The 27,693-nt window shown below is 37.5% G+C and overlaps 2 protein-coding genes across 2 annotated transcripts; both read left to right on the plus strand.

Moving 5' to 3' along the window:
• The first annotated feature begins 84 nt into the window (after positions 1–84).
• On the plus strand, positions 85–20,453 carry bin1b (bridging integrator 1b). The gene is made up of 16 exons (XM_016233657.1): positions 85–508; positions 9,748–9,828; positions 9,972–10,026; positions 11,567–11,661; positions 13,373–13,408; positions 13,623–13,718; positions 15,229–15,336; positions 15,611–15,703; positions 16,544–16,629; positions 17,748–17,823; positions 17,913–17,968; positions 18,099–18,131; positions 18,660–18,723; positions 19,465–19,568; positions 19,655–20,069; positions 20,286–20,453. Exons 1-16 carry the CDS (start codon positions 428–430, stop codon positions 20,451–20,453), a joined length of 1,647 nt encoding a protein of 548 aa, XP_016089143.1. The 5' UTR covers positions 85–427.
• On the plus strand, positions 13,944–27,505 carry LOC107551928 (tubulin alpha-1A chain-like). Its single transcript, XM_016233707.1, has 4 exons — positions 13,944–13,954; positions 25,345–25,525; positions 25,737–25,885; positions 26,004–27,505. Exons 2-4 carry the CDS (start codon positions 25,345–25,347, stop codon positions 26,982–26,984), a joined length of 1,311 nt encoding a protein of 436 aa, XP_016089193.1. The 5' UTR covers positions 13,944–13,954; the 3' UTR covers positions 26,985–27,505.
• The last annotated feature ends 188 nt before the right edge of the window (positions 27,506–27,693 follow it).

Consider the following 27,693-nt stretch of genomic DNA (forward strand, 5'->3'; position numbering starts at 1 on the left):
CCATTATATCGTGATCGTGTTTACCTGTGCCTTTAAGAGAGTGTCTATAATAAGTAGTGGAAACATAATCCAGCGCTCTCTCTCTCTCTCTCTCTCTCTCTCTCGTTTTCCAGTCGCTTGTTACCAGAGGCGAAAAACGGAACCCCTTAGACCGTATATTGTTTGATAGTTTTAAGTTTAAACTTTTTGATAGCGTAGTTTGGAAAGGCTTTAGTCTAATAATAACTCTCCGTGTCCCCATGTAGGACTCTAAACTCGCGCACTGTCTCTTTAAGAGGGTTTACCCACAGACCTGTTGATCCGACAGTATTTCCCCCTACATTACTGTTCTTCTGTATCTCCTGCCAGTCGCTCTGCGCTTTACTTCATTCATAACGGTTTATTTATTTATTTATTCACTTTGGAAACTTCAAGTGGAAGCTCAAACATGGCAGAGGTAGGGAAAGGAGTCAACGCCGGGAAACTGGCCAGTAATGTACAGAAGAGGATAACCCGAGCACAAGAGAAGGTATGCGTGCTTATATCTACTATTTTTGTATATGTAATGTATGTATTTGTTGTTGTTATATAGTTTGCATATAGTCTGAATAGGTGTTCTAAGTGTCAAATCGTCTGACACTGTTTACTGTAGGAAGAAATTGTAAAAAATAACAGCTGAACCGCATTGAAACGCTTCATACAATACTCGCACATGTGTTTGTCATGCTCTTTTGCATTGGGAATTATGGTTTAATTTCTCATTCCAAGATCAGTTCCTGTTGAAGTTAAGTTTGAAACCGATGGAGTCATTTGAGATGAAGTGCATTAAACAGCAGCTGGTAGAGACCACGGCTCTTTTGACATTTGGGGGTTTCTTGGCATTGAATGAATCTTATATTATATTGTATTGGAGACTGGGGCTATTTGTCACACTTTGTACTCCACTGGATATTTCTTAGGTTATGTTTAATTTCGAAAGTCAGGCTTGAATGAATGAATGAATAAAATAACTATTGAACAATTGAACATTTCCACTGTCTTTGCTCAAGTTTAAAAAACACAACAGTTCAAACTAGTAATGTCAAACGATTAATCACAAAAAAAAATGTTTTGGTTATATATAAAATATTTATATATATATATATATATATAGATACACTGAACAAAATTATAAATGCAACACTTTTGTTTTTGCCCCCATTTTTCATGAGCTGAACTCAAAGATCTAAGACTTTTTCTATGTACACAAAAGGCTTATTTCTCTCAAATATTGTTCACAAATCTGTCTAAATCCGTGTTAGTGAGCACTTCTCCTTTGCCGAGATAATCCATCCACCTCACAGGTGTGGCATATCAAGATACTGATTAAACAGCATGATTATTGCACAGGTGTGCCTTAGGCTGGCCACAACAAAATGTGCTGTTTTACTGTATTGGGGGGTCTGAAAACCAGTCAGTATCTGGTGTGACCACCATTTGCCTCACGCAGCAAATATGTACATGTATGTTTGTGTATTTATATATTCATTATAAATATACACAGTACACACACATATTATGTTATCAAAAACATTTATTTTGGATGCGATTCATTGCGATGAATCGTTTGACAGCAGTAGTTCAAACTTAATTGATAATTTATGGGCATATTGGCATGTTGCCACATGGGATAAGTTGTCACATTGGGAAGCTGCAGTTATTGATTTGAAATTTTAAGTAAAACAATTCTTTAGAAAAAGCTTTCTCATCATACAGTGTGTGTGTGTGTGTTTTTTTTTTAATGTGTTGTGGGCTCCACAATGTAAACAGTAAAATTATTCTGAAACAATTCATAAAACAGCAAAAATTATACATAATTATAAAATTACACACGTGACAACTTGCCCCTCCCTGAACTATTATGAAAAAACCGTTGTGCCTATAATCTACCTTCATTATTGGCACTTGTCTGAATGTGTGTTTCAGTGGGTTTTTTTCCCACTTGTTTAAGGTGTTTGGATTCATAAAAAAACACTGCTAGAGAAATGCTGCTAGAGCATTTCTGCCGTTGGACCTTATAATTACTGAATCCTTATGACAACCTCCTCATGCCCCAACTAGTTTAGCTCTCTCCTGTAATGTTTTGTATCACAGAAAAGCCCAGAATGTCCTCTTTAAGATACACCAGGACTTAAAACAGTGGCATGTATGGATCAGAGATATTCACAAACAGCTTATGTCCGCTGCAGAATGAATCACTGGCTCTCAGGAACATTTGGAGCAGGTTGGAAATGGACAGTGATGTTGTGACAGAGTTTAAGTCTCAGTCAGAGTATGAGTGGTGCATCAACACAAACAGACCCACAGCTGAAAGCAGGAGGTTTTACACAGGAAGTGCTATTTCCACACTAAACACTCCAAATGACCGCTGGCCTCCCAGAGCACACAGCTGGACACCAGAACCTTGCACTGTGTAAAAGTGACATGCTTTTGATTTGAGTCATTTTAGGATGGAAGACCAGGGTTATAGGAACTGCTTGATAAATTCAGCCACTCTCTAGGTGTATTTTAGGGGTCTGAGACTTGGTTAGTTGCAGTGAGTTGCACTGGCACTAGGCTCAGTTTGGTCACTTGACAGAGGCTGCTTAAGAAACATCAGAAATTAATTCATTTTAGTCTTGTAGTCGTTTAGTCTTTTTGTTTTCAGTTGTTTCATACTAAATATTGTTTCATCATTTAATCTTTCATAAGGTGGACGTATAAGAGGCTTAGATGACTTTGATAGGAGATTTCTAGAAAAGATAGTTCTAGCATTTCCTGCCCCTATAGACCAATCAGGCTTGTTACTTTGTAATCATATAGATGTTTACAGAGAATTAAGAGGTTATTTAGGATCATTGTCTGCTTCTGTGTTTGTGTTCCTCTTACTAGGGTCTCTTCTGTCCTGCATGCTAGACTCATAGTGCTGATCTTCAGTGTCTTTGTGTATAGAATTCGGAGGTCTCTCTCATCATTCTCAACATCATCAAGTGTTGCAGTATCTTTAACAGTGGAAAAAAAGTATGAAATTATTCCTTATTGTCATGGAGAACCAAAAAATTGGTGTTCCTCCAACAGACACTGGTGTTTAATTAGCAAAGAACCTACTTGAAACTAAATAAAATGAACTCTGTGCAGATAGGTATAGGCTTATTTGTAGCTGTAATACACTTCCATTCAAGTGTTTGGGGTCAGTAGCATTTTTTAATGTTGTTGACAGAAACAAAAATACTTTCAGAAATTGATCAAAAATACAGTAAATCTAAAATATTGTGAAATATTATTACAATTTAATTGTTTTCTATGTGAATATATTTTAAAATGTAATTTATTCCTGTGATGCAAAGCTGAATTTTCAGCATCATTACTCCAGTCTTCAGTGTCACATGATCTTTCAGAAATAATTCAAATATGCTGATTTAATGCTAAAAAAAAACATTTTTTATTATTATAAATGTTGTAATATTTTAAACGTCTTTACCGTAAATTTTCAGCAGTTTTGCTTTTTTTTCTTAAATGGTAATGCAAATCTGAGTGATCTGACTTAAAGGAATGGTTAACCCCAAAATTATTTTGTCATAATTTACTCTTCCCGTCATTCCCAATTCTGAAATCTGGAGACAGCTGTCTTATAAATGTTGTTTCTTTTGCTCAAATAGCGTCAAAAAACTTTTATTTTTCAGGCAATTCAAATATGCTGATTTAATGCTAAAAAAAACATTTTTTATTATTATAAATGTTGTAATATTTTAAACGTCTTTACCGTAAATTTTCAGCAGTTTTGCTTTTTTTTCTTAAACGGTAATGCAAATCTGAGTGATCTGACTTAAAGGAATGGTTAACCCCAAAATTATTTTGTCATAATTTACTCTTCCCGTCATTCCCAATTCTGAAATCTGGAGACAGCTGTCTTATAAATGTTGTTTCTTTTGCTCAAATAGCGTCAAAAAACTTTTATTTTTCAGGCTAGACCAGCCAATGTGCATGTGCAGTCCTAAGCACTCAGATGACTTTACCGATTAGCGATTGGCTCTTTTATTTAGAAGGCGGGACTATTCCATCATATAGCGCGTTGCACTTTCTCCCATTCATAGTAATAGTCTTTGTATATCTAAAGTCTTTGCTACTGTTTCTTAAGTTGCTTTAGTCATATTGGGAGCTTGTATGGAAAAGAGCAGCATGAACAAAATACTGATTCTGTCCAATGTCTCCATCTCCTTCTGAATTTTTATTTTTCCATGAACGATCCCTTTAATACATTTCTGGAATGAGTGATTTTGTCTGTAGACTTTACAATGGGCCTAAATATTATTTGTCAGCACTTGATTTAGTTGCATTTAGTGTACTTCATGGTGGCTCAAGTCCTCAGCTGTCGCTACCTCTTTAGGAGTGTAAAAAGCTGGACTCATTTCAAAAGTATCTGTATGTGTGTATTCTTCTGTGTGTGTGTGTGTGTGTGCACTCCTTCTAAATGATACGCTGGCCATCAGCATGATTGCCTTGAAGTAAGGTCGCAGTCTCCTCTTCCCCCCTGAAACTCAGCCAGGTAGAGGAGCGTTAACATTGATCCTTTAGTGGCATATGGCACACATCTCTGCATTCTTTTCTCACTCCTCACTTCTCCCTCATCCACCTGTCTGTCATTAGATGATGTTTGTCACTAATTTGGAACATCAGGCTTTTTTCTGTAGAAACATTCCAGAAGTGTGCAGTCGCTATGAAGTGATAACGACCCTGGAGGACAAGAGATGGGTGGAAAGTTACAACAACCTCCTTTTCTCAGATTTGAAACCCAAATGAAGTGTCCTCAGCCTTCTCCTGACCTCTGCTCTGATTGGACAGGCGATCTGTCACTTAAAAGCTCCGGCAGAGGTTCAAGCATGAGCCACACCCCTCTTCCGCACTCCACCCACACACCTGTCCGTCCTCATAGAGCTACAGAGCAGTGTGTGGATTGGGCTATGAATAGTAGACAGGCTGTAGCTGTGAGCTAATCCCCAGAAACCTCTTGTGCGACAAACCGTGGTGTGTGTGAATGCCAACGGCTGTGGTCTGGGGTATTTTTGGAGCTGTAACTGAACACCAGCACATGTCAACCAGAAGTAAAGACCAGGGGCCTTTATAAAACACAGATGAAGTGACATTTGGCTTATACTTGGGAGAATTCGGTCATAATTTTGCACACACACACACACACACATACAGGCTACTGCTTAATCTCTCTCATTGTAAGCTCCTTTAACCTGTTAGTTAAACCGCAGACACACTAATTAAGCCCATCCGCTTGCCACTCCCATGAGACAGCAGAAGTGTGGGTGTGTGTTTACTTTAGACAGATTTGTCCCAAATATAGCTCAGTCTGACAAAACATTTGGGTACATGTGGGGAACGTCCTTTTTTGAAAAGGCCTTCTTTTACAGTATAGAAATCAATAGAAGTCTATGCTGTTGTAGAGGAAAGAGAGAATGAATTTGCGTTTGTACATCGTCAGATCATGTCGGAGTATTAATATGGATAACTGCATCAATTAGTATAAACTTGCCTCTCAGTTGCTCGAATGTTTCACTCACACACACACTGAGGAATCTCTCAGCTGCCGGACAAATGATCAGCGCTGGTCTGATCAGAGCTGTATAAATTGAACATGCTGATTCAGAAATAGTTCTCCCATAAGTGAAAAGTTTGTCATCATTTACTCATGTCATTCAAAACCCGTATGACTTTTTGTCTGTGAAACACAGGAGACAACTTGAAAAATGTTCCTGCTGCTCATATACAATTCCAGGGATGTCCAGGGACTCCAAAAAGTAATCATACGACTTGTGCGCTATATTAGTCTTCTAAAGCCATATGAACAGACTGTAATTTAAGCAATTTTTAGGAAATAAACACATTACGCAAGGCAGGATTTAAATGAGGAAACATACAGGATGATAACATTAACAGTACTTCAATACTGAGTTTCGATAGTAAATCAGAAGAGTAAAGCAGCTAGAGCAGAAGTGTAACTGCAGAAAAGTTGAGGGATTTTTTTTTATGGTTATAAATGTAAGTGCTCTCGGAATAGAACTTCCAGTAGAGTGTATCACTGTGGTGCTTTTAAAGCAGTTTGTTCTTGTGATTGGATGGTCATTCATGAACTGTTAGTTTATTGTGTGTATATTAAATGACAAATGAATGAAAGACTTGGGTCTCTGGAGGTGAACTAATCAATTATGTTTCTCATAACTTACCTTTGGCTACATTAATGATTTCTTAATTTGAAATAGGCTATGTGTAGAAAATCTTAGGCTGAGTTGGTTATTGCAACCAGAACGGTGAGTCCATTAAAACTCATTCAGTCATCAAACTCCTTTTTCCAGTTTATTTCAACATGCAGGAGTAGACATTTCTCATGGAAGGCAAGTGATGGTAACTGTTGGTTTCTGGCAAGCAATAAGCAAATAGAAACAATTAGTAGATGGGTCAAAGATGAGACGTTACCATTTTGGTGTCCGCATCAAATTAAGTTTACAAAAATAATTGTATATACATAGAAAGACATGTTAAATGCAAGTAAAGAGTGTACTTTAAGTTTCATATTTCAAATAACTTTGGTGAAAATAAAATATGGGGGAAATAATGTTCCAAAGTGAAAAATTGTCATTCAATGTCATGATCCGGACTTTGATTTTACCATTACATCTTTAAATAAACATATAAAGTACCAAGTTAAGAAATACATTTGTTGTCTTGGCATTTTCAAAAAAGTGTTGGCTGTGTTATATTAAAAAAGACTGTCTTATTGTTTTTTTAAAGTGATGAAATAACCAGGGAACTTTTGTCCCGAAAATGCAGTTTGTTAGAGGTCATTCAGTGTAACAGGAACAAGAAGACATTCGGAAATCATATAAAAAAACTGATAGTCATTCAGCAGTTTGTTAGTTTATTGCTCTTAAATATTTGTTAATTCCACCTGTTCATGGTGTGGTATCCGAAGTTACAAAAACACATGTCATTCGGTGAAATGCCAAAAAAACACTTTTATTGTTAGATTAAAAAAAAATTATGAGGAGATGTTGTAAATAATTGTGATTAACTTTACTGGCCAAGCTCACTGTTCGATACAGGTGGCCAGTTGATTGCCTGCAATATAAGCTGAAGTAGAAGTTTCATCACTGTTGAAACGCATAATGTTTTTGTCATGTGATGTACAGCAATGCAAATTCTCAGTTACACTACAGTGTCATCCGTTACACTGAATGAAAGCATCACTGTAGAAATAACACTTTTAGCATCTTATTTACATTAAGGATAAATGAGGAATGTTCAACACTGACAAATATGTGTTAAACATTTTTGTTAAACTTACAAAAATGCATTTTTGTATTGATTCATTTGTGTTATTGATTCATTTTAGATGCCCACGAACAGAGAGAGCTGCTAGGCACTGTAAAAAGCCACAAACCTAATAAAGTAAATGCAGACCCAGAAGCTTGGGTGGCATTCTTAAAGCCCGTTCACACAAAGAACAATAACTATAACAGTAACTATGCTAGCCTCCACACCAATGAACGATAGCACTGTTCGGTCAAATAACTGATATACAAGCCAGCCTGATTAATTGAATAATCTTTTTTTTTATTAATTGACCATTAACCATGTCTGCTTGACTGATAAACAAAAGTATTAACTCAGTCAAATGAGTGGATATTGCTCTATTTCAGATCATTTAAAGTGAAATTTGAGTAAGTAGTGAGTGAAATAAATGTTCTTCTATCTTATAAATTCTGTATTATTTTATCATATCATTCATCAACCACCTCCTCTCTCTAGATATCTCGTCGGCCATTGAAAAATCCATGTTGTTCGACCACTAGCTCAGTGCCTGACAGTGGGTATACAGACATATCCAGTGTTCCTGGAAGACCTCTGAGTCAGAGAGAATGCCTTAAGTCCCAGATCTGCTCTACTGCTCAGGGAGCACAGGTCATCATGACAAAGATCCAGGCCTCTGTATTTTAAGATGTCGGGGGGCTCGAGGGAGGGGTCCTGCTACAATGCATTCGGGATCAGCTTTCAAACACTCCCTGCACAGTAATACACATTCATACATTCTTCAAGAAGAGCACAGCTGACACGGCCTTTATTAATATAGGCCAAGAGAAAGCCAGCGGGAGATTAAAGGGTTACTGTGATTTCTCCTCGAGCTTTATTGAAACCCTTTGCTCTACTAGACCAAGAACTTACTGTATTTTTCTATATAGTTATATCTGAAAACTGTTACAAAAATGAACAGAATGCACAGTTTCCTGTTAGTGTAGCCTTTTTTGCTTTAGGTACTTTTTATTTGTAGAGAAGTGAGCATTCTGTCTTCCATTGGTCAGACAAACAGTCCCATCCCAAACTGTTTAGGGAAATTAACCTTTAGATGGCTTACTTGTCTTTGCATATTCAAATTTTTTGAAAGTATTTTAACATGGACACAATGTGAGACCATTCAAGGATGCACCATATAAACTTCATCCTTTCATCTTGAATCCTTTTGACATTATGAAAGGGACTTCACAGGATGTGCTATTCTGTTGCCTGTGTCAAGCTGAAGGAAACCAATATCTCTGTGTCACAAATGGCATGGCATGATTAATATGCTGCGAGAAGTGATATGGGGGAGCAGAAGGAAAAGGAAATGACCTCTGAATAAATAGAACCATGCACTACCTCATACATGTTGGTCAGGAAGTAGGGCAATCTGAACTAAAGGAAATGTGCATAATTAAATCGGCTAGGAAATGGTTGTATAATGGAAACACCCTATGGAATAAAAGGACATTGTGCTTTGAACTTTTGGCAGGTGTTGTATGTGTGTGTGGCAAGAAAGTTCAGTTAATGACAACTCGTCATAAGCCTCTTTGAATAAGTTTCATTTTTTATGAACAGTTACTGTATGTCAGCGTTCTTCATGGGGAAGAAGAACATGGAACCGATACTGAAAGCACCATTTGTGTTGACTGGGGATCTAAGATCCTATTTCTTGCCACCTTTTTAAGACACACATACACATCTACACTCTTAAGATTGCGTTTTTCATTTGTTTAAAATGAAAAAGGCATTAAAAAATTGTTAATCAGATGAATTAATCAAAAAGTCCATGTAATGCGAAATGTCTGACAGCTGCTGAAGAATTTTATTAGAGCAATAATGTCATGCTGATGATTTTATCACAATTATAGGATGTGGTTAAACCTGACAGCAATGTATAATAATAATAATAAATAATTTGATTTATTATCACTACTGTTAATCACAATAAACAAGTTGATTAGCTTGACAGAAATTCAGATAACTATGGTACGGATAACTTTCTTTGCTTGTTACTTTGTCACGTCGCATCTGTTTAGGACATGTTAACTGTAGGCTGTTTATGGTTTTCACGCAACCAGGTACAGTGTGATACGTTCAATGTTATTAAAGTTGATGATGAGGGGCATGATGCAACTAAGCCAGTCTTTTCACAAAATATATTATCACACAAGTTCTTTGTTTGTTTGTTTCTTTACATTAATTCAATTTTTTTTGCGCTTTCGTTTACAAAGAAAAATCACTTGTTACATTTGACATTTTTAGGTTATGATATTTTCAAATTCTTGCCTTGGTCCCCACAAACACAAAGGCTGGCTTACACACCAGTAATGCAGATGTTTTGTACCGGTATGTGTTTGTATGTTGGAGTATGTATGATGTCGGCTGCTTTGCGTTGCTCTCTGATAGGTGTTGCAGAAGTTGGGAAAGGCGGATGAAACGAAAGACACAGCATTTGAGGAGGAAGTGGCCAAATTCAACAAGCAGCTGGTAAGAGCCTTAAGCCTTCACCCTCTCTGATCCCCCCCCCCCTCCGTAATATACTGCTTGCCTTGACATTTGACCTCTGACCCTTTTCGTAGTTCTTAAATATCTAGTGATGGCTTCTTCTCTCTCTGATCTCTATATCACAGGCTGACGGCAGCAAATTGCAGAAAGACTTCAAGGCATATTTGGCGGCAGTCAAAAGTAAGACTCTAATGGACCGTTCACACCAAAAACGAAAACTATAAAGATAACTAGGCTATATTAGCGTTCACACCAACGGGCGATATCGTCTGTTTATTCTAAGCGCACACTCGTCTGCCGCTTTAAATTCTCAAGCTCGTTATAGCCGGATTGATACTGATTGTGTGTCAATATTTTTGTTGTTCATCAGCTGGGAAAAAAGTGATTCCAACGATATCGTTTCTCTATGCCTTTATCGTTATAGCTGTGGTGTGGGCTTTTATTTAATATTGAGGATGATTTTTAGAATTGTATCTTCATCGTTATCTGTATAGTTATCATCCTTGGTGTGAACAGGCCTTATGTGTGTCTGTGTACTGTACAAAGAGAGTTTTAAAGAGATAGTTCACCAAAAATGAACATTCAGTCATCATTTACTCACACTCATGTTGTTCCAAACCTATATGACTTTCTTTCTACTGTGGAAACCAAAAGAATATATTTTGGTAACCATTGACTTTCACTGTGTGAACAAAAACACTGTGACATTATTCAAAATATATATTTTTTTATGTTCCATAGAAGAAAGAAAGTCATAATTTTTCTTACACGACTTGAAAGTGAGTAAATGATGACAGTATTTTCTTTTTTTTTTGGTGGGGGTGGGGTGAGCTATGCTTTTAACGCCTTTGTAGTGGCATACGACATCGTTTAAAGCAAGCTGAAAGCTAATCTAGTACATTTTAAAGAAAATGCAAACACAATCATGTCCAAAAACAGTTAAAAAAACATCTGTTCATTATGGTCATAAGGCAAAAGTAGAACCAAATGTGCAATCACTCTATCATGCTCGTTTGTATTTAAATGCAGCCTTCTCTCGGATAGAATACAGGAAAGATTGTCACTGAACATACTCAGTCCTGCATCTATAGCTCTACCTGCCTCCATGTGTAACAGCGATAAGGGAGTCACAAATTCTTTATAGGTTGTAAACATGTGGAAAGTGTTTTCAGGTCTGGCCATATTGGTTTCCTCTTAAAGGGATAGTTCACCAAAAAATTAAACACTGTCATTATTTACTCACCCTCATTCTGTCATCATTTACTCACCCCATGTTTTTTTCTTCCTTGGAACATAAAAGTTTGACAAAATGTTGGTGCAGTTTTTTTTTTACATTAAAAGTGAATGGGGACTAGATCTGTCAAGCTCCAAAAATGACAAAAAGCACCATAAAAGCAGTCCGTACACTATATTACAAATGTTTGAGATGTCATTTTCATTTATTGATGAACTACCACCTTCGGTGAGTAGTACATTAAAGAAATGCAAAGCAAGCAGACTGCCTTCTTCCTTTTACAGCAGTCTCTAAAAAATGTGCTGCCCTAATGCAGAGCACCTTCCCCCTCAGCTTCCTGCCCTGTGGCCACAGCAGTTCTTACTTCTCTGAAAGACACAAAGAGAAATAGTATGCATGCGTGTTGGGTTGAGTGATGGAGCATTTGCCGTCATCTGTGTCAATGCCTACTGTGTCTCCTGGCTGACCCGTTTTTTGTTTCCGCAGCCATGCACGAGTGTTCGAAGCGTCTGCATGACTGTCTGGCAGAAATGTATGACCCCGAGTGGTTTGGCAAAGAGGAGGTGGACTCCATCGCAGAGGTGTGTAAGGATGTCACTGGCAGAGCAAAACACTCTGTCTGGATTGTGTGACATTAGTGATTTCAATGTGAAAAATCTCATAGGAAAGTAAAATCTCTTTAATATGTCAGTTGTTTCTCCTTAAGTCTCTTGATTCTCACATGTGCCTCCTGAAAAAAGGGCCGCAGTAATCTCAAATGTGTCTCTTGTAGAGTTTCAGAAGAGATCTCAGTAATGTCACAAACCAGATACCAAACAAGAGGAAAATGTTAATGATCAGAGGAGACTAGATTCAATTTAATCAAGCCTCATACTTTTCTCAGATGTGCTAAGATACCAAAATCTGACATTATATTTGAATATACACTACCATTCAAAAGTTTGGGGCCAGTAATTTTTTATTTTTAAAGAAATTAATACTTTCATTCAGCAAGGACACATTAAATAGATCAAAAGTGACAGTAAAGAAATTTGCAATGTTCATGAAAATAGTTATCACCGTTTCCACAAATGTATCAGGCAGCACAACTGTTTTCAACATTGCTAATAATAAAATAACGTTTATTGAGCACCAAATCAGCATATTAGAATGATTTCTGAAGGATCATGTTGCACTGAAGACTGGAGTAATGATGCTGAAAATTCAGCTTTGCATCACAATAATAAATGACATTTCAAAATGTATTAAAATATAAAACAGTTATTTTAAATTATAATAATATTACACAATATTACTGTTTTTACTGTATTTTTGGTCAGATAAATCGGCCTTGGTGAACATAAGAGATTTCAAAAACATTTGTAAAAATCTTTCCCACCCCTAACAGAAGTGTATATTTTAATTCTGAATCCCAAAAATGAAAATTTGCTAAGTATGTACTCACCCTCAGGCCATCTAAGACATATATCTCATATAAAAAATCTCTTTCTTCAGAATGAGAGTCCAAACAGCTGATAAAAACAACACAAAAGTGTGGATTATTGTGATGTTTTTATCAGTTGATTTGACTCTCATTCTGACGGCACCCATTCACTGCAGAGGATCCATTGGAAAGCATGTGATGGAATGCTAAATTACATCTTGGATGGCCTGAGGGCGAGTCAATTTTCAGCAAATTTTCATTTTCGGGCGAACTATTACTTTAAAGGGACAGATCACGCAAAAATGAAAATTCTGTCAATTACTCACTCTCATGTCGTTCCAAACCCGTAAGACCTTCGTTCATATTCGGAACACAAATGAAGATATTTTTGATGAAATCCGAGAGCTTTCTGACCCTGCATAGACAGCAATGCAGCTACCAGGTTCAAGGCCCAGAAAGGTAGTAAGGACATCGTTAAAATAGTCCATGAGACATCAGTGGTTCAACCTTAATTTTATGAAGTTACGAGAATACTTTTTGTGCACAAAGAAAACCACAATAACAAATGTATTCAACAATTTCACTAAAAGTATTCTCGTAGCGTCATAAAATTAAGGTTTTCATCACAAATATCTTAATTTGTGTTCCGAAGATGAACGAAGGTCTTACGGGTTTGGAACGACATGAGGGTGAGTAATTAATGACAGAATTTTCATTTTTGGGTGAACTATCCCTTTAAGACTGTATGCAAGTGAAAAATAGCTGCTGTCCACACTGATGCTTTGATCTCTGTTTTCTCATTATTCTGCAAATTTATTTTGTTTTCTACATTTCTTTGATTCCACTCACCCATCCCTCTGTGAGTAAAGGAGATGATAGAGAAAGAAATGGATAATAATCTGGAGGTAAACATGACCGATAACATCTCCAGACCACAGGTCTAGTCTAGAGCTGGTGCTGGTGATGCTAGAGTATGCTACTGCAGTGAAGTCTATTTTAGAATAGTTCTGTTCACATATATTTAGACTTTTGACATCATGTGTTTTGTCAGAGTGTGTGAGAGAGACAGCGTAAGAATATGCGTCTTGCTGTGCATGTCTGATCACATTTGTTTTACAGGACACTGACCTCCTGTGGCAAGATTTCCACCAGAATCTTGTGGACAATGCTCTCATTTCCATGGACACATATTTGGCTCAATTTCCAGACATAAAGGTTTGTTTTTGCTTTAATAAGTGGTACATGTAAGCATTTCAACATTTACAGGAGCTAGTTAGTTATTTTATTGCTGTTTGAATCCAGAATATCTGTGTTTTTCCACCCGTGTAAAATTCCCAGCTAAATTATCTACTGTTTTGGACAAACACCAAGGTTGTGTGGTAATTTAATTGCCGTGTGAATCCACATCTCTGAGTTTACAAGAAGGGATCAATCGAAAAGTGGTTTTGTAAGTGTCTTTTGACCACTGCCAAGCACCGTATAATAATGCTTTGTGGTAATGTGCACGCATTTGAAATATGGACACTTTTATTACTGAAATGCTGGAAAATGTTTACAAGAATAATATTCCGTCACAGTTCCACTACAGTGAGTAGGAGCTGTTAAGAAGAAAAAAAACGATTTTTTCTTTGGAAATGGGTCATTATTATGGTTTGCAATACATTTGTAAAATATTTATTATAAGCTATAAAGTTATACACTGTAAAAAAACTATTTCAACTTAAAAACTTAAGTGTAATCAGTTTAGTTGTACAAGTCATTTCAACTTACGTTAAACTGACTTAAAAAAAATCAAGCTAAATTTCATATCATTCATAACTTTTTTTTAACTTAAATTTCATAACTTATAAAAAAAAGCTAAAATTGCTTTACTTATTTTGATGGGTTAAAGTAACGTAAAACCATAAGTTGTCATGATTCATAATTTTTTACAGGGTATAAATTAGGGCTTGCACAATTAATTATTTTACTAACCGAGCAATAGCCTCATCTCGTCAAATGTTTACCTTATGTGAGCTAATTTCCATATTTTTAAAATAACATCAATTTGAAAGATAAAATGCTAGACAGAAATCCATTAAATCTATAGTGCTTTAATTATCCTATTTTTTAAAGAGTAATATAAAATATTTAAAAAATATTTAAATAATAAATAGAGATATTATTTTCCTGGCATTAAATTAAATATGAGAAATCCAAGCAATAACAGACATTAGGTGTGTTCGGTTTCATGCAGTGCTGTGCAAACCAATCGGTGGCTGACTTGTAGCAGTGCATGCCGGTTAGAAATGTTGCCTGACTCGAGACAGCGCAGACACCACATCACTGTGACATATGGCATCAGAGTCATAGATATGATCAGAATACTGTGAGAGCGATTCAAGAGCAGTCGGCTGACTCTCCAGAGCAGCTGCAGGAGCTGGTGTAAATCGCCATACCAATGCATGACTTTAATCACTGATGTGCTATGAAAATGTATTATTACTGACGCCCCCCATGAGAAACAATTAGTGCCCAAATAGGGCTTTACATAGAAGAAGGGTTCCGGCCACATCTAGACACCAGAATATAATCAAGACGTGCAGGTGTATCACATGGCAAGAACCCCCTAGCAATGCTCACAACCTTATAACAACACCCTGGCAACCATTTATGGCCATTGTCTATTTACACTAGTTAGTTACTGCTGTGTTAGATGGACTTGTGACTCTGACTCCCTCTGCAGGCTCGCATCGCTAAGCGCGAGAGGAAGCTGGTAGATTTTGACAGTGCCAGACATCATTTTACCTCTATACAGAAAAGCAAGAAAAAGGATGAGGCCAAAATTGCCAAGGTACCGGATGCTCGTTCCAGCTTGTTAATGTATGCTGACACTGTACTGTCTGGCTTTTTGTCCTTAAACCTTGTTAACTAACCAATTTATTGCTATAACAATGAGTAATTCATGTATTGCAGTCAGTTTATATGCTTGAGTGAGTGTATGTGTGTGTTTGCACAAGCTTTTATCTTGCCTGATGAGATTTTGTGAGCTAACAACAGCACTTGAGTGTGTTTGTTGCTGTTCTCTCTTCTCTGGGTGTGTCACTCTCTCTTTGCTGCATGTCTAGCCTCTGGCTCTAGTGGAGATGGCTGCTCCCGGCTGGGCTCAGGGAATAATCACAGCACATCAGATCGCTCAAACTAACCTCTCGAGAAGCCAGGTGACTCAACTGTCACTCAGTCTGTAAACCCTCCCTTAATCTGCATAACCCCACCCATCTACTCACAGTCCACACCTACTCACAGCGTGGCTTCTTATGTAGTATCTGTGTTCCTCAGGTGTATTTACTTCACGTTTTTATGTCTGACATTTAAACAAAAATAATTTCTAAGTTTGGGGTCAGTAAGATTTTTTTATGTTTTTGAAATAAGTCTTTTATGCTCACCAAGGCTGCATTTATTCAAAATTGAGTAATATTGTAAACTATTATTACCATTTTAATTAACTATTGTGATGCAAAGCTGAATCATCATTACTCCAGTCTTCAGTGTCACACGATCCTTCAGAAATCATTCTAATATGATGATTTGCTGCTCAAGAAACATTTCTTATTATCGTTTATGTTGAAAACTGTTTTTCTGCTTAATATTTTTGCGGAAACTGTGATTTTCACGATTCTTTTTAAAGTTTAAAACAATAGCATTTATTTTGCAGTCTTTACTTTCACTTTTGATCGATTTAATGAAATGAATGTTGAAAACTGTTTTTCTGCTTAATATTTTTGCGGAAACTGTGATTTTTTTAAAGTTTAAAACAATAGCATTTATTTTGCAGTCTTTACTTTCACTTTTGATCGATTTAATGAAATGACATGTGGGTGAGTAAATGTTTTATGTTTTAAATGCTTTCCGCAGATTCCAGTAAAAGGGAATCAGATCACAGGGTCCATTTGTCCACAGTCTATTCGTGCAGAGCTGAATGCGTAATTCTTTGTATATGCATTTTCATAAATGATAGTGTCTTTAGCCTAATGACCGTGTGTGTTTGTGTGTGTGATAAGGCCGAGGAAGATTTGGGCAGAGCTCAGAAGGTATTTGAGGAGATCAATTACGATCTCCAGGAGGAACTTCCCACCCTGTGGAACAGGTAATAACCGCATATTCATCCTGCCATGATCTCTCTGTTTATCTCTATTATTCCTTCCCCTTTCTGTCATCTTAAAGCAGTGGTTCCCAATCCTGGTCCTGGAGAACCCCCAACACTGCACATTTTAGATGTCTCCCTATTCAAACACACCTGATTCAACTCATCAGCTCATTAGCGAAGACTCCAAGACAGGGCTGTCTAAACTCGGTCCTGGAGGGCCAGTGTCCTGCAGAGTTTAGCTCCAACTTGCCTCAACACACCTGCCTTTAAGTTTCTAGTATGCCTAGTAAGAGCTTGATTAGCAGGTTCAGGTGTGTTTAATTGGGGTTGGAGCTAAACTCTTCAGGACACCGGCCCTCCAGGACCGAGTTTAGACAGCCCTGTCTTGGAGTCTTCGCTAATGAGCTGATGAGTTGAATCAGGTGTGTTTGAATAGGGAGACATCTAAAATGTGCAGTGTTGGGGGTTCTCCAGGACCAGGATTGGGAACCACTCTCTTAAAGGAATAGTCCACCTAAAAATGAAATGCCATCACATTGTTCTAAACTTATTTTATTTAATTTTTTTTCCATGGAACACAAAATTATTATTTTGTAGGATCTTCACACAGCTCTTTTCCATATAATAATAGTTCAAACAAAGTGATCACATCTGACAAGCTCCAAAAAGGACAAAAATGCAACATAAAAGCCATATAATAGCTACGACAGAGAGGACACATTTTTCTTAATTTTTTTTATTTTACATTGACATTAGAAAAGTCTTTACTGTCACTTTTTTATTTAATGCATCCTTGCTAAATGAAAAATCATGTTGACCCTAAACTGTTGACTTGTATGGCTTAAGACTTGCAATATAGCATGAGTCCTATTTTTATGATATTTTATGTTGTTATTAGTCCTTTTGTGAGCTTGAGAGATCACAATGAACTGTCTTTATATGAAAAGCTGTGCAAATATTCTTCTTTTGTGTTCTAAAAAAACATGAATAACATTTGAATAACATGATAACAAGTAAATAAGAAATAAGAGAATATACATTTTTGGTGTATTTTGGTGAGAATAAAAAAGAACTTTAAAAGAACTGATGTTGACTTGTCTCTGTCTCTCTCTCTGCAGTCGTGTTGGCTTGTATGTGAACACATTTCAGAGCGTTGCTGGCCTTGAGGAAAAATTTCACAGGGACATGGGCAAAGTGAGCCAATAATAAGAGACTTGTTAACAAGAGATAAATAAGATTATTGTTGTTAGTTACCAGGGTATGTTGCACTCTCTCACTCACAGCTGAACCTGAATCTGAGTGATATTATGACCAAACTGGATGAGCAGCGTCTAGCCAAGTGAGTGCTTTTATCCTGGGATATTTCCTGTCTGTATAGACACTTCTGGTCTCCTGTAGTTTAGCTCACAGATGTGTGAGTTCTTGTTTTCCCTGTAAATTAAACCAACCCTCCCCCAAATAACCCACAGAAAAGGTGTCACGACAGCAAGCACTGGGAAGAGGTAACAGCTCCCATGTTTTATGTGTGTTCATGCAACATTTATTGCATTAAAGATGCACTTCAACAAGGTTATTTAAACCACGCTCTCCCTTCTCATATAATATCTCGTTTTGGTGTAAATCTCATTAATGACTTAAGAAATTCAGCTGAGATTTGCACTTTTTTGTTGTGTTATTTTACACATGAAGGAAAAACATTTGTTTTGTCTCTCAGGCCTTCTTCTGAAGAGACAACTGAATTTTTGGTGCAATTCACAGCTGAATTATTAAAGATGCACTAATACTTGATTGCTGTGGAAAATTACCGCTTGCATGGAACCGCGTGTACATGCTGACACGAAAAATATAACTGCATGTCTGGAATGTCTTTGAAATGCAGTAATTGTGCATGGTAGTGATTTAAACCATTCTGCCTGCAGTGTTAACTCTGATCTCTGCTGCCACCTAGTGATCAATTCAAGTCAGGACACTCATGACTGTGCAATGCCAAGTAAAAAGTATTTATTTACCAATGTGCGTTTTTCATGCAGTGAAGAAGCAGCCAACCACAACCTCTCAGAGTCTGGGTCAGATGCCCCTAAATCACCAGCAAAGGTATTGTGAGAAAGCTGATGTTTTTATGTGCTCTATATTATGTTTATATATTTGTGTTTTGTTTGTTTGTCTTACAGTATGTATAAAACTAAAGAAGCAAAACAAAATAAAAATAAAATAAACCAAATACTTTTTTTAATGCATTTATACAGCATACATTGCAGTGGGGTTTTTGTACTGTGCATCCTCATAAATAAGTGATGGCTCACCTCATAGGAGAAAATGTAGAATTATTTTTTTACTCGTAAAAAATGTGAAGAGTTTAGACCAGTATTTATAATTAACCTTACAGCAGTGTTCTTCTAGTATTATTTATTTATTATTATATAGCATTATATATTTTTTCATTTCCGCTGTTCTTTTAATTTTAGTTTAAGTTTGAGCAATTTTGATATGTGCTTTTGTCATTTTTATTCTTTTTAATAGTACCACGGCTTAAGCTGAGTTAATATCAGTTGCCAAGACATGTATAAAAGTTTTCATCTAATATTTATATTTTATTTAATTTCAGCTTTATTTCTAATAATGAAAATTATTTGTAGTAGTTTTAGTTTAACAATAACAACACTGCCTTACAATAGAGTTTGTAGATAAGTAGGTAAACATGAGTGTGTGTGTAAGCAAACTTAAAGCATGTTATCAAAAATCTAATCAGGAGCAGTTATGAGTTGGCGTTTTATTAACCCTGAGTGTGCTGTGTGTCCTTGTGTGTGTGTCTGCATGTGTGTGTTGGTGTGGCAGTCCAGAGAAAGACCACCGGTCTCACAGCCGCCCAGGCCGACTTCATCTCAGGAGGTGAAACAGGATAACATCATTGACCTGTTTGAGGATGCAGTGGTGCCTGAAATTAAATTTATTCCCTTTTTCTTGCAAATTATTTGCGCCTTTTGCCGTATTGCCTGCCCTTTTCTCCCGGCATCTATTTTACCTCCCAAAATCCAACAAACAATCCTGGTGACCCTTCCTCCCCATCCCAGCCTGATCAGAGCCCTGCTGCAGACCCCTCCCAGCAGTGGGACACGGATGAAGAAGCTGCTGCTCAGCCTTACAGCCAGCAGCCGTATGAGGCTCAGGCTCCTCAATGGGAGGATGAGGTCACTCCTGCCGTTCAGCCGGTTGAAGCTCCCCGCTGGGATGAGCAGGAGAGCGTGTCTGCACAGTCAGGCTGGGGCAATGAAACAGCTACGCCTGCGCAGCCGGACTGGGAGGGCGATGGTGTGGAGCACTGGGGCGAGGAAGGGTCCCAGGTAGGGCAAAAGCAAGACGCAGATACAAACTGGGGCCGTGGTACGGCTCAGGCTTGGGAGGCGGAGTCAGAGCTGCCTCAGTGGGAGGAGCTTCAAAGTGTAAGAGGAACAAGATTAATCGTGGTTGTATTGTGGAGTAATGTCATAGAGTTAGGATGGTTCAGAAGTAGATCATGTTGTTCTGTGGGTGTGGATGCTTTCTATAGTGGTCATGTTAAATGATTTTTGTGTACATTTCTATGTATAGCAGGTTTGTTTTATCCTGTTGAGTTGCTCAGGTGTAATGAACTGTTTCTCTTTATTCTTTGTATTTAGAATGAAGCGCCAACAGTGACAAACGGCTCATCAGATGCAGAGCTTCCTCCATCTGTTCTCTATAAGGTAAGTTGCACTGGGAACCCAAGATCTCAGCGTTTTAACATGGTAGAATTTACTATATTATACAATATTATCTACAACATTATAAAACATCTTCAAAAATAAGGACTTCTCAAGCACACAAAAAAGCTCTATTCTACATACTGTGGTCACTTGTAGAATTGGAGTAAGAATAAATGATAAGAGGCATTAGATAATATTTGCAGCAGCATGCTTTATCCTAAACTTCATAAAGTAATATGGGCCACATACACCCTTGCAGCCAAACTAGCTCGTCAGTTCACCTTTTAGTGCTTAATCCTGATCTGTACACGCACAGTTTAGTAATTTATGGAAGTGACAACTGCATTTACAAAACTTTTTTGCAACGTGTTTGCAACAAAATTTCTTCTTTGTGCAAGGTGCAAGCACATCACAGGGAAAGAGATACGACGCCAAGTCTTGCTAGAATACAACAGCAAACAAACAAAAACTAAACCTAAATAAATGTATATGATTTATATTGGAATAAGACTAAAATATTGCAACCTGCAGCTGCCTACTTTAACAACTCCATAAATTGGATCGCTTTATGAGCGAAACGATGAGCCCAAATATGCTTATAATAAGGGGACATGGCAACACTGCAAGACTTTTGACACTGACCATTCAACACTGCACATATATGTGACCCTGGAGCACAAAACCAGTCTTAAGTCGCTGGGGTATATTTGTAGCAATAGCCAAAAATACATTGTATGGGTCAAAATTATAGATTTTTCTTTTATGCCAAAAATCATTAGGATATTAAGTAAAGATCATGTTCCATGACGATATTTTGTACATTTCCTACCGTAAATATATCAAAACTTAGTTTTTGATTACTAATATGCATTGCTAAGGACTTCTTTTGGACAACTTTAAAGGCGATTTTCTCAGTATTTTGATTTTTTTTACACCCTCAGATTCCAGATTTTGTATTTTGCCAAATATTGTTATATCCTAACAAACCATACATCAATGGAAAGCTTATTTATTCAGCTTTCAGATGATGTATAAATCTCAATTTCAAAAAATTGACCCTTATGACCGGTTTTGTGGTCCAGGGTCACATATTTGAAACTAAAAACACAACACCTCTGTTGGCAGTGATATGGTTAAAATTGCTGAACATAACCAGTATTTGGTCACTGTAATATTACTCCAGTCAAAAAAAAAAAAAACGGGCAAGATGCCAGAATGTTGCTATGATTACCATGTCAATCATCACAATTTCAGGACCGAGTTCTGCTCCACACACACAGAATGCTTTGTGGATCACAAGTAAGGATCATTTAGGGGATTCACACTTGTATTTAAATGCGGTTGTCACTCCTGAAACTTTACAGTGTGAACGTGGCCATGACACCAGAATTAAAAAATCGCTAATAGGGATGAAGACTGGGGCCGATTTGATTGGTGTTTGTCACTGGGCTAATTTGGGAAGTTTCTTTAGTACACAAAGCATCAGATTTTTTGCCCTGAATATGACATGCATGAAATCTTTTACTCTTTTGCTTAAAGTCAACATGAAATACTAAATTCTTAACATGCTTACTGTTCACAATTCTTCAGTGCTTGTTCCACATACAGTAAAATAAAAAAATGTGTAAAATCGGTTAGAGACTGTATAAATAGAAACAAATAGCATCTTGTTTACAAGTGCAGCGAATGATAGATGCTCTTCACATGAAGTGTAAATAGAAGTAATAAGATCAAATATCTTGTGGGCAGAGTTAGTAAAAGTTGCCTATGTCAAAAAGGTTGTCTACCTACATAGCCGGCTCAAACCAATCAAGTCCTGAAGTCCCACTGTACAGTACATCCTGTTTTATTCAGAAATACAGCATATTTAGGGAATAAAGTGGGAAGTGCAAACTCCATTTCATGTTGACTTTAAAGTCAGGAAATGTTGCTAGTTTTATTATGTCTAGATTCTCCTGTACAACCCCTTATTGCAATTATATTTGAACATGTTCTCTAGATGGGGTTTCTAGCATTGCATGTGAGGGGCTCATCTCAGTACTCTTATGATCAAAAACTTTATATTTATGTTTTTCTTTGTACTGTTATTGAGATCTTCAGGTATATGCCACCAAAGATTATGAAAAGTATGCGAGGGGACAAACCACTGTGTTGTACTGTATCATGAACAACAGTTTGCTTGAAACACTTTTTGCAATGTATTTTAAAATCGAAGAGGTTTAATCATTTGTCATGTTGCATGAATGTTTTATAGTTCAGTTTAGACAGGTGCACAAAGGATTTATTCTTTAAAGAACTGGAGAGGATCAGACAAATCTCTTAATAAAATAGAAAATCATGTCAAAAATACAGATTTTAATTTTCATATTGATCTGGGAAAATGTAGTCTGTGATGCACTAATACTGTGACGACAGGCAACATTAAGGTGGAAACACTGAATGAATTGAGCAGGTTGAGCAGCTGAGATTGTACAGTATTTCTCCACCACTGTGATCCAGGCCGAATCTGTTATTTAAAATCTGGATATATGCCTGGTTATAATACCGCTGCCATGCTCAATAGAAATATGCACACATCTCTTTTTAATATTTTTCAAATTCAGTTTTCTAAAATGTTAATTACATCAGGTAAGAAATGCCACTGCATTGTTAAATGACTTATATTCAGTATTTCAGCACATTTAGCACCTGGATAAAGTGGATTGGTTGAAATGCAAAAGTGCTGCAACTAAATCGGCCCTCTGTTTTAATGCCTAATCTGATATCAAATATACAGGGATTCGGCTTTTGCCAAAACAGCGTAGAATCTCCCAAGTAGGGTAAACTAGCTGCTAATTTGTGAACTGTTACTCTAATGTATTATCGACTCTGACATGGTCAGTGCTGTGTAAATCTAGAGTTTATATAATATCTCTCTCTCTGACCTGTTTACATATCAAAGCTCAGCTGTAATTTTCTTACCTGGTAAGCTCTTCGAATCAGTTTTGAATATTAAAATATTTATCAGGCATTTGAACAAACAGACAGCTGCAAGAGGTCTAGTCTTTTCACGGTTCCTTCTAACAAAAAAACGTGTGAATGTGACTCCAAATGTTCTGATATTTAAAACTAGCCTGTGAAAAATCTGAGCTGTATCTCATTAACTATATATACATTTAATCAGAAAGGGAAAATGTTCTGTCTTAACATGCAGTTCTCTGTAAGAAGTACCCTGTCAAGAAGCATATTAAAATTAAAATCATACTGAACTTATATATATATATAGCGTCCTCTCGTTCATTTCATAAGCACACTTTTGTAATGGCATCCATTTAAAGGGCCTTAAAGCTAAGCCTCACTTGTTTCTTAATACTTCTAATGTGACATTACCATCCAAAACAACACTTAACTGACAGCACTTTGATAACTTATTCCTTGCCCAACAGAAATGTAAGCCTGTGAGTTTCAGAATATACTGTATAACACAGGTTATAACAGCTACTAACAATTTAAACAAAGCTCCAGCTTCCCCAATCTGACTTGATTATATGTTTCATGTGCATTTATTGTCATGGAAACAGTCTGGGAACAGATGAGAAATGTTTGTTCCTGGGCTCCATGGCCACCCAGCCGGTTAACAATAGTTTACAGAATTAATTAGTGTTCAGATATGACATAATAAGCGCTTCAGTTGAGTGCCAGGGTCAGTTTGCACTCTGCTTATGTAGAGACAGAAACAAAGAGAAAAGTAGATTTGGCTGTTACTTCATAAACACACAAACTGCTAAAACACATGAAGACAAAAAAAACCCTACACATTTTAGAGAATGATAACCATAAGTCTGATTAATATAATAATACTAACCTCTCCTCAACAAGATGCATGACATTCATGCCATATTTAAAAAATACAAATATAACCACAATGCTTTAAAAATGTCTGTAATTTTAAGAAAATATAGTCCACATTACAACTATAAGAGCGATTTTTCCAGTTAAGGGACAACATTGAAAGCCAATCAAGACAGACTTTTAAGCGTTTAGATTAGACACAACATTATTGTCTGTTGGTATGAATGCTCATATAGTTATCATTACAGTTTTCATTTTTGGTGTGAACAGGCCATAACAGAACACACATACTGGTAAAAAATGTATAGCCTGAATGCACTGTAAGTCGCTTTGGATGAAAGCGTCTGCTAAATGCATAAATTATTAAATTATTAAATAAAATAAATTATAACAGGCCTTTAAAGAGTTCGATCAAATCCCTAACCTTAAGTATGAGCAATAGTGATTGTGCCACAGTGTGTCAAAGGTTCAACGTTGTTGGAACAAAGATTAAGTTCACATTCCTAAGTTTTTAGATTGTTCTTCCATTGGTGATACAAACCCCACCAAAGATGTGATCCACCAGTGCAGGGTTGAATATTAATGGCTGTGGGTGAATGGACGAATGTTGACCTGTTAGAGTGTGCCTTTTTCAGGAAACAAGAAGCACTGGGATGTGACTAGGCCTGTTTGTTCAGTGCACTGCGGTCATCTATGATTGACATTCACATAATTGTACTTATCCCTTTACGTTGCCAACAACAAACCATGTTACCATGGCACCAGCTTGCTCTTTATATAGTGATGATATCGTCACAGAGAACATACACAACACTTCTCAACTGAACTCTTAACATCGTCGGCCAGAGGAAAGTTCTACAATGGTAGGATGTTTTAAATTATTCATTTGTCCAATGCATTATTTATAATACTTAACAATTACTTGACTTTTAACGAACAGTCTTAGTCTTCATGAATATGTTTGTCGATAATTAGTTTGTTTTATTTTATAGATTTTGATTGTCTTGATAATGGTTGTCAGTTTTAGTGTTTATGAAAATGAAAAGAGAAAGCTACTTTTTCCCAAGAGAAATTTAAATTGACTGCTACCATTTTAAACATGTCTCTCATTGCACCCTAGCGTGAGTGCATCTCAGTCCATGTCGGCCAGGCAGGTGTGCAGATGGGCAATGCATGCTGGGAGTTGTATTGCCTGGAGCATGGGATCCAGCCAGATGGTCAGATGCCAAGTGATAAAACGATTGGTGGGGGCGACGACTCCTTTAACACCTTCTTCAGTGAGACTGGAGCTGGAAAACATGTTCCAAGAGCAGTCTTTGTCGATCTAGAGCCCACTGTCATTGGTAATGAAACTGATTCTCTTTGTATAATTCAATTCTACAGTGAAGAAGACTGTAAAGTGTCTTAGTTTTTTTCTCGAATTACTAAATTGTACTTGTTGTGCATCGTATCAAGATTAATCTGGTGAAAACATATGATGCAAATGACCAACTTATCTTATCTAAAATACAATTATATAATTAATAAAATAAAGTACATGGACTGATTTTCCAGACGAGGTGCGCACAGGTACCTACCGTCAGCTGTTCCACCCTGAGCAACTGATCACAGGTAAAGAAGATGCTGCCAACAATTACGCTCGTGGACACTACACCATTGGCAAGGAGATCATTGACCTGGTGCTGGACAGGACTCGCAAACTGGTAAGACAATCTTGGGGTCAAAAGTTGGCTTTATCTTTAGTGTTGCATTAGGGTCAACAGTAGAACATCAGACAAATCCTGGCAAGTGATTGTAGAAATAACTCATGTAATCCTGCAGGCTGATCAGTGCACTGGGCTCCAGGGCTTCCTGATCTTCCACAGTTTTGGTGGTGGCACCGGCTCTGGGTTCACCTCTCTCCTAATGGAACGGCTCTCTGTTGACTACGGGAAGAAGTCTAAACTGGAATTTGCCATTTATCCAGCTCCTCAAGTGTCCACTGCAGTGGTGGAGCCCTACAACTCCATTCTTACCACCCACACCACTCTCGAGCACTCCGACTGTGCCTTCATGGTAGATAATGAGGCCATCTACGATATCTGCCGTAGAAACCTCGACATCGAGCGTCCCACCTACACGAACCTCAACAGGCTGATCGGGCAGATCGTTTCCTCCATCACTGCATCCCTGCGTTTCGATGGAGCCCTGAATGTAGATCTGACCGAGTTTCAAACCAACTTAGTCCCCTATCCACGTATCCACTTCCCACTGGCCACCTACGCCCCAGTGATCTCTGCAGAGAAAGCCTACCATGAGCAGCTGTCTGTCGCAGAAATCACCAATGCTTGCTTCGAGCCAGCCAATCAGATGGTGAAATGTGACCCTCGTCACGGCAAGTACATGGCTTGTTGTCTGCTGTACCGTGGAGATGTCGTTCCCAAAGACGTCAACTCTGCCATCGCCACCATCAAGACCAAACGTACCATCCAGTTTGTGGACTGGTGTCCCACTGGATTCAAGGTTGGCATCAACTACCAGCCACCGACCGTGGTTCCTGGAGGAGACCTGGCTAAGGTGCAGCGAGCTGTATGTATGCTGAGCAACACCACAGCTATTGCTGAAGCCTGGGCTCGTCTGGATCACAAATTCGATCTGATGTACGCCAAGAGAGCTTTTGTTCATTGGTATGTGGGTGAAGGTATGGAGGAGGGTGAGTTCTCAGAGGCCAGAGAAGACATGGCTGCCCTGGAGAAGGATTATGAAGAGGTGGGAACAGACAGCGTCGGAGAAGAGGGAGAGGAAGAAGGAGAAGAGTATTAAAGGAATCCCTACATAATCTTGAAACATCACAGATAGCTTTCACAAACAGTATTTTCACTGTTACAAAATATTGTTTTATGTTCCCTATGCTCATTTGAAACTTGTATTTGATATGTAGTTTGTGCTTTTAAAAAATTTTTTAACTCATATTTTCCTGATATTGGTTATTGATGGTGTCAGTCTGTTTTTTTTTGTCTGCAGTGTATGAATATGAACAAATCATCCACATGACTCATGCAGGCCAACCTCCAAGTGCATGTGACAGACCATAAAGGTTAAGGTGATATCTTTTAAAGACTTAATATTGACTTTTTAGTTGTTTGTCTAATTCACTGAGTTGGTTGTCATAAAACTCAGTTCATCAGCAAATAAGATAACCAGTTAGCTAGCATCAGTTACTATAGTGACAAAAAGGTTTAAATGTTACAATGCTAACCACAGTGCTGACAGCTTTTGTTTTCTTGGTTTAAGTGCTCTGGGGTAAGAATAAAACATTTGGCCGGTACTGTGCCACCTGAAGACTGCTTGTGTAATGTCTTTGTGATTCGATTAAGAGAATGCAAATGGAGAACACACTGAAAGGGTGCCATGGAAGCAATCGACAAAAGTTTTATATTCTATCACAATTTGCATGCCTTTATATCATGTCAGTCAAGTCTGTTTCAGCATGCTTGAGATGCCCTTGCACAGACTTGAAGTTTAAAATCAT

The sequence above is a fragment of the Sinocyclocheilus grahami genome, unplaced genomic scaffold (assembly GCF_001515645.1).
Source record: "Sinocyclocheilus grahami isolate Dianchi unplaced genomic scaffold, SAMN03320097.WGS_v1.1 scaffold437.1, whole genome shotgun sequence".
Classification (NCBI taxonomy): domain Eukaryota; kingdom Metazoa; phylum Chordata; class Actinopteri; order Cypriniformes; family Cyprinidae; genus Sinocyclocheilus; species Sinocyclocheilus grahami.